This window comes from Antechinus flavipes, chromosome 3 (genome assembly GCF_016432865.1).
Source record: "Antechinus flavipes isolate AdamAnt ecotype Samford, QLD, Australia chromosome 3, AdamAnt_v2, whole genome shotgun sequence".
NCBI lineage: Eukaryota > Metazoa > Chordata > Mammalia > Dasyuromorphia > Dasyuridae > Antechinus > Antechinus flavipes.
This window is the reverse complement of record NC_067400.1, coordinates 475241681-475254432: the sequence shown is the minus strand read 5'-3', so window position 1 is coordinate 475254432 and position 12752 is coordinate 475241681. Positions and strand designations below refer to the sequence as shown.

Below are 12752 nucleotides of genomic sequence, written 5' to 3'. Positions count from 1 at the left end.
TGATGGCTATTGAGTGTATTCTACCCTATTACTTTTCAAACACACAACCCTTTACCTCCCTTTTGTACTGGCTGTCCCTCATGTCTGGAAGGCCACCATGTCTCTCCTCTACCTCTTAGAATTACTGGTTCCCTTCAAGACTGACCTCAGAGATCTCCCTTTTGTTTTGTTTTCATTGTGTATGTTTGGTACATTCGTGTGTGAAGCAGTGTTCCTGACTTATAGAGAGTTGGCATTCAAGAAAAACCGGCTGTTACAGAGGAACATAATGGAAGCCAAGGGAAACCATTCAGTGCCACCCCTGCACATGGACACCCAGAGAGATGAGGTGCTGGCAGAGATTTGAGAAGGGCCCCTCTGTCTCCAAAACTCTTCCCTCTGTATCATGCTTCCTTTAAGGGATGGGGGGAATAGCCAATTCAGACAGGAGATGGGGGCTGTGGATGAAGAGGATTAATAAGGCCAGTTGGGCCTTACAATATGTAAAAAGACAAATTATATAATAAAGCTGAAGAGAATTGTCTTTCCCCAAAACCCATCCCACCTAAACTTCCCACATGCTGTCAAGAGTAGCACCATTCTTCCTGTCTTCCCTGACTCCTTGTTTTCATTCACCCCACACAGCCAATCATTTGCTAACTCTTATTGTTTTTATCTTCACAGTGTCTCCCACATATGTCTCCTCTCCACTCACACAGACATCATTCTGAATCAGTCACTCATAATTCCTCACTTATTGCATTAAGCTCCAATTTTGTGTTTCTGCCTCAGGTCTCTCCCCATTGCAAATCTTCTTTTCACACAGCTACCACAGTAATTTTCCTCAAGTGGGGTCTAACAATGTGACCATGTCATCTTGTTGTTCAATAAAGTCCAGTGATTCTCTATCATGTCAAACTGACATCATTCCTCTATATGCACTCTTAAAGGCTAATCATCTCTGCTTACTTATTCCAAGCACATTACTCTATCTCCTATCTTCAATGATTTTTTCCCTCCAATTTCCACAATGTTCTTTCTTTATATCTCTACCACTTAGAAGCCCCACTTTCTTGCAAGATTCAGATTAAATACCATCTAATTTTGCAGTAAGCCTTTCCTGGTTTCCCTTGGCTATTTAGTGCCTTCCCAATGAAGTTACCTTATGTCTGCTTGATTTGGTTCTTGTATATATATTTTCTCTTCCATTGCGATTATAAACTCCTTAAGTACAGAAGTTTGTTTTACTTATATTTTTATCTTCATAATACTTTGCACAAAATAATTGCTCAATAAATACTTGTTCAGTGTTATACTTAAGAGACATTCCTTTCTAAAATGTCTAAGAAGCATCTGGTGATGGGAGGATGGAAAGTTATGTTATAAATCAAAATTAGGTATATAGATCTGGAAGTCTGAGTATAGATGATGATAGATGAATCCAAGGGAGACGATGATTTCACCAAGTGATATGGTATACAAAGAAAAGGAAACCCAAGATGGTTCATGGGCACGATATGTATAAAAATCTAGTAAAGAAAATTAAGGAGTGGACAGGTAAAAGAAAAGTTACATGATAATTTGGATAGCAGGAAGCTCAAATTCATGCTGATTGATGGGGGTAGATTGGAAGTCTACAAGTAGCAAATGGGAGCAACGTGTTCCTGGCTTTCTCTTTACGATAATCACAGGAATAGCCAAGCTAATGCCATATGTGCTAGGAACTGTGCAAATTATTTTCAAAATGTTATCCATTTTTTAATCCCCATAACTACCTTGAAGGATAGTTGTTGTTATCACTGCCATTCTGCAGGTGAAGAAACAAGGTAAATGGAGATTAAGTGACTTGCTCAAGGTCACAAGTTAGTATCTGAGGCTATCCTTGAACTCAGACCCTCCTGACTATAAATCTAACCTTCTTCTCCACTGTACTACCCACCAGAGGGGACAAGAAAGAGGAGCCAGAGGTCAATGAGCACCCAAAAAATGAAAAAAGGGGCATTTACAATGAGAAGAAGTTTAATTATGGAGGAGGTATAAAGAAACTGGGGGGGAAAAAAGAGGGGAAGTACTTGCCAGGGTCATATACAAAGTAGCTATCTGAAACATCGCCTCGCCTTGGGTGCCCAGCACTCTTCTCTTCCCTTGGGCAACATTGGGGGAACCAAAGCAATAAAGCTGTGGGTAGAGCAGTAGAGAACAACATAGCAGTAGAGAAATGAGCATAGCTGTTGGTCTTACTTTTTGAGCTAGAGCTCTTTCTACTCAGCCCAGACTCAAAGAGCTCAGTGACAGAGAGAAGGTTCCTCTATATTTAAAAAAAAAAAAAAAAAATACAAGGTGCCTTGGCACTAGTCTGCTTCAAAACTCATCTAATTTGGTGTCAACACATTTTAACAAGAAAAAAAATGATTCAGCACTTGACAGCCAGTTGGCACTGGTCCCACTTGGGGGTCATCTTGATGGAGCAGGAGGGATGTAAGGCTGGCCAAGCAGACTACCCAATGAAGGCCACCATGTACAGGACTGTCAGGTTGAGACCCATGATATAAAGTGGTGCATATCAGCAGCATGGATAAGACAACGTGGCTGCAGCATATAGTCTCATGGTTCCAAAAATAGTAACACTGAGTGAGACCCAGGTGGAGACCGGTGGAAGACCCCAGACTTGTGGCAGTCCCAAGCCCCAGGTGGTGGCCAGAAAACTGGGCAGTAGAAGGCATGGAACCACAGCTTCTATCTCCATATCCAGCCCTCCTCCTCCCACCCAAGAAAGCTTGGATTGTGTGGGTGGGGGAGAATGCAAATGTCTCAGCTCCTCTCAGAAAGTGAGTTGAGTCAACAAGGGAAGAGTCTGAATGAGCTGTCTTGGGCTGATTTGTTTCTTCAAAACTAGAAGCCCCACTTGCCCTTTTAGAGGAACTAGGTAGGAAGGACTGGTTAGGTCGCAAACTGGAAATGTACTGTTTATAGGAAAAATTCATTCAGTACTCATAATTCTCACCACTTGTCATTTTTGTCACTCATTGTACCTTCTGGAACTAATTAATATTCAGTATCATAGCACCACTGTATTCACAATGTCCATTTTTGTGACAGCTTAAAAAAAAGTGACTATCTCTCATTTTAAGAAATGGTTAAATAGACTTTGAGATAAGAAAGTACTGGAAATGTTATGTTTCAAAAGAAATAATGAGCCTGTATTTGAAGAAACATAGGAAGCTTTGCACTGATGCAGAGTCAAGAACATGAAGTGAGGAGAGTAATTTATGCAATGATTATGGTACTACAAGCAAACAACAACAACAACAACAACAACAACAAAAAAAAAAACATTAAAAGGAAGTTAAGTCAAATTAAAGGCACAAAACAACCTTTCAGAGATGAGATGATGAAACATTTTCCCCACTAATTGGTAAGGGATAACATATAGGGGAAGGGAAAAAAGAAGGAAAGGAAATAAAATATTTATAAAGTACTTCCTATGTGACTACCAAACTGAAGGTCTATAGAGCCATTGTTGTATGCTTGTGAAACCTGGATAGTATACTAGTGTCGAGCGAGGAAACTCAATCACTAAAATTTGAATTGTCTTAGAAAGATTCTGAAAATCACCTGCCAGAATAAAGCACTGGACACTAAGATCCTTTCTTAAACTAAACTGCCAAGATTTCAAACTCTACTGCAGAGTGCAACTCTGATGAACTGGCCATGTAGTTCAAATGCCAAATTTAGGCTTGCTTAAAAAGTTATTTTATGAAGAATTCACAAAAGGCAACTGCTCACATGGTTGTCAGAAAAAAAAATACAAATAAATATATATTTTTTTAAAAAACGATACAAAGGCACTCCCAAGGACTCTCTGAAGAATTCTAGAACTGACTGAGTGACATGGGAGACATTGGCATAGGACTGCCCACCATGGCGTCCCTCATCAAAGATGGGGCTATGTTCTATGAGCAAAGCAGGACTGAAGTAACTCAAAAGAAATGCAAGATGAACAAATTTAAATAATACATTGCATATGTTCACAGGGCTTATTTGTGCCTGATCTCTGGTACTACATTCTGAGCTCATATTGGTCTGATAAGCCAATTTACCAGCCAATTTTACACACTATAAACTGACTCTAACATAGCAGTGTCATCTTGGTCCTCTTCAGGAATGAAAAACAATAACCAATTTATTATGTGACATACAATAGAACTTTACAAATATCATCTCATCTGATCATCATAACTATTCTGGGAGGCAGGTCCTATTACCCACCTCCACATTTGTGAGTAGTTATCCCCATTTTACAATTGGGAAACTAAGGCAACCAGAAATTAATTGACTAGCCCAGGGTCAAATGGGTGGTAAATGTTTGAGACTGGATTTGAATTTAGGGTCTTCCTGCTTCCAAGCTCAGTGACCATGATTCCTATTAGATAAAATTCTATATTGGGGGAAATATATCAGAATAATAATAAATCTTTTCAAAATTAAGAATTTCATCTTGGAAACATGAAAAAAAATTTGGAAAGTCATAATATACTACTAGATTTGTATTTCAAAATAAAAAAACTTTTTCATTGATACCAAGCTTAAATCTGGAAAGTTATATTCCCTACATGTCAGTCCATCAACTTCTCTGAGCATGGTCCAGCTCTACCTTAATTTTTTTCTAAAATACTCGACCACGTGCAATATTTTTAAAAAATTCATGCTAAAGACAGCTGATAGCTATATAGGGTTTTAATGGTCACATACATTATATCATCTGATTTTTACAACAACTTATGAGACAGGTACCTTTCTCACAGATTATTATTTCAGTTTTATAATGAGGAAACTTGGACTGAAAAAAGTTAAGGGACTATTCTCTAATCAGTCAGTTAGTATTAGTGGAAAGCTTTAAAATACGAATCTTTCTAGGTGTGTGATACATTTGTTTCTTCTTGTTTGTAATGGCATGTGAATTTATTCCTGTTTTTATTCACTTTGTCACTTGTGAACCAGCAATACTATGAAGCAAGTTCGCCTTGATTAATATTTTAATATACCACTAAATACAAGGGTATTTTTTAATTTTGTTTGATGATTTTAATCTGCAATTCAGTGTCTTAATGTTTATGAAATTTCCTCCATTTGGTTCTGCTCAATTATATACTCAGTGAAGTTTTTAACTTTGAAGACCAGTGGTTTTTAACTTTTTCAAGTATGAAAACCACATTTAAGATTGTAAAAAATTTACTGGGGTCTCCATATGAAAAATATATTAGTATTAATTATTATGACATCTTAAGACAATACATGACAATGGTTTGTGTACAAATATAGATTCTAATCCACTCAAAAGTGGCTCTGTATTTCTCTAGTGCCTCACAGCTCTAGGTTACAAAAATTTAAAGATTGTGTGGACTGAAATCTCACTAGTATTATAATAAGACACATTTTAAACCTACATTTTAAGTTTAACATCCTATCAAGTCCACTTCAATTTTTTTTTTTAATGATTTGAAAGCAAGGATGGTCTATTGAATCAGAAAAAAGAAATATTCTTTACTGAATTTTTTAGTTATCTTGTTTTTCAAAGCCTAGAGGAAAGCAGTTTAACAGCTAATGGTCACAAAATAGCCTTACAATGAGTCCCTTTTAATGTCATTAGTTTGAATTACTGTATTTGGCATACTAGAATAATGCAGGATTATCTTTTTCCATAGAGAAGTAGAGAGGGAGGGAGGCAGAAAGACAGACAGACAGACACAGACACAAAGACAGAGAGAGATTCTCTCCCAGTTGAACATATGTTGATTTATATAATATTATGGGTGGAGAGCATAGCAAAAGTAAAATTTCTAATTAGCCTAAGCTAATAGCTAAGCAAGAAAGAAATAATTAAGCTGATAGTTTAAGTAATGAATCTAAGGAACAGGTTTGTTTTTTGTTTGTTTTTTTTAACCTGCTAAAATCTATTTTGGTAACCTTTAAACCTTTATAATCTTCAAAACAATTAAAAATATGATGCTTTGTTGTCTTCAGAAGTTAAACAAGGAATAAAATTAGGTTAATGAAATTGAATCAATAATGCAACTGCTAGACACATTCTCTCCAAAAACAAGGAAAGAAAGGAAAAGATCTTAATTAAGTTTACAAGAGTATTGGTAGTATCTTTTATAATAACAAAGAAATGGAAGGAAAGCATCCATTAACCAGGGAATCACTAAACAAATCGTTATATATGAATGCACTAGAATATCATCATGCTTTAAGAAATTACAACTATGAAGAATTCAAAATAATGCCAAAAATGTGTTTTAAAAGATTCTAAGAATAAGCAGAAATAGGGCAAAAAGCTTCATGACAACAATTATGTAAAAGAAAATAATAGAAACTGCAGAATTCTGGTCAATGCTATGACCATTCATGACCTCAGAAGATTCATTTTAAAGCGTTTCATTCCTACCTCTCAAGAAAAAGAACCATAGGAGCAAAAGGAGACATATTTTCCTATGTGGCTTATGTCTTGACTATTTTTTGTTCAACTCTATTGCAACGGAAAGTTCTAAATGTGGATGAGCAGAGGAAAATTATTGATAACAGCAATATTAAAATAAAATGACAAAAACTATGAAAACATTTTAAAAGGAAATTAAATTGAAAAGCTTCTTTTCAAAATACTATGGCATAGATATGCAATAAATATTACCATACTATAATAATAATTAGGCTTGTATAAGATATCAACGCAGTGTAGTGGGAAAGTTCTTTAAGATCAAGGACTGCTTCACTTTGGTTTTTATGTATATCCAGTACTTTGCACAGTAGCAAACAAAAAGTTGATGCATAATGATTATTCACTAATCAATCATCAATATATGTGATATATGTGTGCAAATATATATGCAAACACACACCATACACACACACACACACACACACACACACACACGTACTTATAAAAATGACAAATTTGAACCTTGAAATCTTTAGATAAAATATTTAGAAATTACTATCTCCCATTTTTAAAAAATGACTAATAATTTGAGAACTTCTAGATCAGTGGTTCTCAAAGTCAAGTCCAGAGATTCTCTGGTGGTCTCTGAAACCTGTTCAGAAGGTCTGCAAATTCAAATTAGTTTTTTTTTTTGAAAATGGTAAATATCTATCAATATAACCACATAAACAAAAATTCTTTAGACAGATCCTCAATAGTTTTTAAAATAGTATAAAGATAGTGAGAACAAAAGTTTGAGACCCACTGTAGATAGACAGAATACTTAATTTCTAACTATCTACCTTTGAATTTTTCCTTATCTTCTAATTTTCAGAAGCCTTCATTTCCTTTAAGGCTAAAATTCAAATTTCTATACTCGGCCTTTATTGACCTACTTTCACTCACACACTCAATTTTACTTTCTTTATATATGTATATGTCATTTCCCCCTTCTGGATTATAAATTATTTTAATAGAATCTATTTCTTTTACATCTCTAGAGCTTAATTCATAGAAACAGTTTAACAAATACTGGCTTATGTACTGACTGAGTCAAAGAAAACCAGGTGGCACCTGATCTCTGCCTTCAATTTTTTGAAGTTTTGTTCATATAAAAAGATTAGATTATTCAGCTTGGCTTCAAGGCTAAAACTTGGTCTAAGATACCTACTTCTCTGGGTTACTGGAGAGGAAAAATCATACTTTAGGCAGGAGTTGAACTAGATATTCTATATAAGCTCCATAAACTCTATGATAAAAATGACTGCTAATGATCCTTTTCCATCAAATAAATGTAAGTAGTTTAATATAACCAAGATTTGACATACCTATCAACCATGGTAGAAGTGCAGAAGTTCAGACATTAGGATACATCAGTAATAACTATAGCTAAGTTAAGAAGAATAATTATGATACCATAATATATGCAATTGTCACTTTGTACAAATCAGTATTACTGTGGCCTAAAAACAAACAAAAAAAAGGAGAAGCTAAGTAGAGCAGTCAAGACTGTGCTGGGCCTGATATCAGGAAGCCCTAAGTTCAAATCCAACCTGAGATATTTTATTAATTGCTGGGCAAGTCACTTAATTCCTATTTGCCTCAGTTTCTTTATCTGTAAAATAAATTGAAGAAGGAAATGCAAAACCACTACAGTATCTTTGCAAAGAAAATCCCAAATGCAGCCATTAAGAGTCAGACATGTCTGAAAAGCAAATAGCAAAAAAAAAGAAATTTTTCCCCCCAATATCACTTATGATCAGAAAGAGAGATTCTTGAGAAAATGTCTTTCTCAAAGACATTTCAAAATATAATCATTTAAGCAGGCTATTTCAGAAAATCCTGGAAAAACTTATATGAACTGATGCTGAGTGAAGTGAGAAGAACCAAAAGAATATTGTACATAGCAACAAGATTATGTGATGATCAACTGTGTTGGACTCGGCTCTTTTCAACAATGTGGTGATTCAAGATAATTCTAAGGGATTTGGGATGGAAAATGCTATTTGCATCCACAGAGAGAACTATGGACATTGATTGCAGATCAAAGCTAATATTTTCACTATTATTTCACATGATATTTCACTTGTTTGCTTTTTCTTTCTTATAGTTTTCTCTTTTGGTCTGATTTTTCTTGCACAACATATCAAACTGCTTGCTATTTTGAAGAGGGGGAAGATAAGAAAGAAAAATTTGGAACAAACGCTTACAAAAATGAATGATGAAAACTATTTTACGTGTATTTGGAAAAATAAAATACTATTAAGGGAAAATAAGAAAATAATCCTTTATAAATCAATTATGCTCGTGCAAGGAAGCAGTAGCATAATTCAAAACTGGAAATCATTTATATTAGTTACAAAGTACTTGATTTGAGAATATATATTTTTCTAAAATTATTTATAAAAAATAATAGGATATTAAAATTTACTATTTCTGTATGTACAGTGACAGAAGAGAAAGGTAGTACCAAAATGTGTTGGATGAAAAAAGGAATTAAATTTCAGTATGCAGGTGGAAAGTTGATATTCTCTATAGAGATAACTAGTTCAATTTGTGAATGAATTTTCACAATGCTTACAAAATATACACATTGTAAAACTGATTTTCTAAGGGAGCAGAACAAATCTGAGAACTTTTTCAATGGACTTTTTCAATTTAAAAATATGACTGAATTTTCCCCTCTTTCAAATAAACCAAGGATAATTTTTCTAATTCACAGTCTAGTATCTTTTAAAAGTATAATTATTTTTAACCTAATTTTGTTCTTTGTTTTTAAGGAAAAAAACCATAATGTTCTAAATCAAATCCTGAATTTTTCTATACTATTACTTAGTTCCAGATTCTCAAACACTATTTTACAGAACTTTACACTCATTGACCAAAAACTTGCATATTAGGAGATACATGCAAAAATATACATTAACTAGACAATATCTAGATATAGAGGAATATTTTCCAATGCTAATGATAAGGGATTACACATTATTTTATATTTTAGTTATGTAAAGGGAAATAATAGTTTCCCCCAAGAAATACTCTATTAAGAAGCAACAAAAAAAAAATCCATACAAACACAAATTCACAAAGTAAGGTAAAAAGCTATTGCCTCAGAAATCCCAATCTATTGTAACTATTTAAATGGAAAAGTTTCATTTCATAAGTTTCATCTAATTTTCACTCATACATAAGTCTTATTAATTATATGAATTTATTTTTATTCAGATGTATTTTTCTTAACCTTTAGGAACAAATTAAATATCTATTAGACAAAGTGACTTAACTATTTAATTGCAAACAAATGAAATATAGGTTTAAAGACAGAAATGGCTATATTTCTACAACAATCAACTGTATTTATACACAAATATTAAAGTTAGTACTCCTATTTAAAAATACACCTGAATGTGATGTTGACATTGCAAAAGTATCTTTAAGCATTCTACATCATGTAAGAGCCACATGATTGCTTTTCTCTTTAACAAGACATCATTTATTTTGTAACCTACTAGCTGTTTATAGCTCAACAGCAATTTTAGTGTCATAGAAATACTTTTCTATGGATTGATCAAATGACATTGTCACAGCTTTTTCTATTAAGAACTGTTATTAAGTACTATGACCACATGTGCAATATGAATTAATAAAACTCTTGTTATTTACCTGACAAGCAATCTGTACAAGGTAGACCAGCTCCTTGGATTCACAGCCATTTCTCATGACTTCATTCTGCTCCTCTGAGAGTGAAAGCTATATCAAAGGATAAAGAATAGAAGAAGAAGAAAGGGAGGAAAAAAGAAAGAGCAAGACATCCTAGGTCAGTAGACAAGACAAAATTCAAGTCAACTTTCTCTAAGACAATTCTGGTGCAAAGACATAAAAATTTGATGTCTGCTTGTGAATAGTCAGATGAAATATTTTGAAGACTTTCTAAAAATAGAGATCTCTCAAAATTATTTTTGTATTCTGTATGTAAAATTTTAACCTAACTGTAATTATATAATAGCAACCACTTACTCTGCCCAAAACAATCTTTATTCCATTTATGCAACACATACTGGGTACCTATAATATGCAATGCACTAAGCAAGGTATTTAGAAAACAAAATGAGTAAGAATTAATTTCCATGTACTTACAAGAATAAACTGATTTTTAAAAATTAATTTCTTTAAGAAAATATATAATTAAGTGGTTCCACTCATCAATCGACTGCAGTAGTTTCCTATTATTACTAGAATAAAAAATAAATTCATATGTTAAGTTTTTTAAATCCCCAAACCTGGCTCCAATGTATTTTTTCCAATCTTACTGGACATTAATCCCCTCCCATTTGCTGCAATCCAAACACAATGGCTTCTTCTCCTTGAACAAAACATTCTATCACTTATCTCTGTGCCTAAACACTGATTCTTCCACATTCACAGAAAGCCTTCCCTCCATACTTCTGACCCAGAATCCTGGTTTTCCCTTAAGATATTGTTCAAACATAATATTCAACAAAATATCTTTCCTTCAACAGCCAATGCCCTCCTTCCAAAAATATTTTACATTTAATATTTTTATATTGTTCACTTTATATCATGTATGGATACTTATATACATATTTGAATCTCTACCCCATTAGAATATAAGTTCATTGTGATCAGGAACTTCTTTATTCTTTAAACCTGTATCCCTAACTCTTAGAACAAATCTCTTCCATAACAGGCACTAACAACCTGTTGACTGATTAATAGAGGAAATGGAAAAGCAACCAAATAGAACAGTTTATAAATGGGAAAGATAGAAAAGGGGGTAGAAAAACTAAGGTAAACTTGACAAAGATAAAGGGCATTGGAGAACAGACTAGATAAGAGATTGAGGATAATGGAGATCTCTGAGCCAAAAACACAAGCTTCTGGAGGCGGCTAAGCAGGAAAAATTCTTTGACAAAGAATCATTTAGTCAAACATCAACATTATGCTAAGCTCTGGGGATGTAAAAAAGTCAGAAGAGAAGACTCCTCTTCTCAAAGAGTTCACATGTAATAAGGGAAATAAAAACAACTAGGTACAAAAAAATACACATACAAAATAAAGTGACAGAATAAAGATAACTGACAGAAAAAGCAGTAACCTTAAGGAAGATTGGGAAAGTTTTCTTGTAGAAGACGTAATTTTATCTGAAACTAAATACTTCCAAGAACTTCTATCTGTTTATATTTCTTTTGTGAATAAAATTTTATGTCATCATACATATGAATTTTGATGGTGTATTAGTTTAGGACAGGACCTCTGATAGCTATCCTTGGAAATATGAAATAAATGTGACTTGAAAAGAAAGTCAGGAAGCAGAGGTGAAGAAGGACAGAATTTCAGGCATAGGGGACAGACTGTGAAAATACCTGGAGCCACGCACCTCCTTAGAGGTATTGTTTTTCAAACATGTAAAAGTTTATCGTGTGGAAGAGATGTCTCTTTTTAATCTTAAGGATTTTCTGGCACAGGAGGCACACATATTTTTGAACTCTAGATTTAAAGTTTCCACCACCATATTAGTTCAATAGTAATCCAATATGCACTATCTTAATTCAATATCTGTAACATGTAGCGTGTCAAGACTAAGAGAGGATTGTGACTGATCCACAATCCTAGAGATGTTGTAGAAATGTCTCAATATCCTAGAATTCAAACATGTCACTGAGTTCAATTTAACAATCAACAAGCATTTATTATATGTTATCTATGTGAAAGGCACTGTTAAGAGATGTGTATAGAAGTACAAAGAATGAAACAATCCCTACTCAAAAGAACCTTACATTCTAAAGGACACTTAATAGACTGTTATACATACACATTTTTCAAGTCTATGAGGAAAATTTACAAATTATTTATTTTCATTTAAAACTATACAATGTTTCTGAATAGTGTTCTCCATTAAATCTAAATTAGCCTAGCAATATAATTTAATCAGAATGATTTTTTTAAAATCATATTCATTTTCTCATATTTTTATCGTAATATCCTTAAAATGTCAGTTAGTTAGTAAATGGATTCCCTTGACATTGATACTATTAACTAAACAATTTCTCTAAAATGTAAAAGAAAAAAATTAACAAAACAAAAAAAATTAAAGTTACATCTTTAATACAAGTTTTATTTTAACAAATCAATATATATGGACATATAAATGGATATACAAAACAAATGGCATAATTAGAAAATGAACAAATAAAAACTGACAGTAGTTCATTCAAGGTAGCTTGGAAGGAAAAGCACCAACAGTTTGAGAGGATCATGAAAGATTTCATGCAAA

The 12752-nt window shown here is 33.4% G+C and overlaps 1 protein-coding gene across 1 annotated transcript in view; it reads right to left on the bottom strand.

The window, feature by feature from the left end:
• The window catches only part of ARHGAP32 (Rho GTPase activating protein 32), a 417059-nt gene that overhangs the window by 161170 nt on the left and 243137 nt on the right, over window positions 1-12752 (bottom strand). The window contains exon 6 of the mRNA XM_051986687.1: window positions 10121-10207. Coding sequence (XP_051842647.1) covers window positions 10121-10207 — 87 coding nt within the window. The remainder of the gene's footprint in view (window positions 1-10120; window positions 10208-12752) is intronic.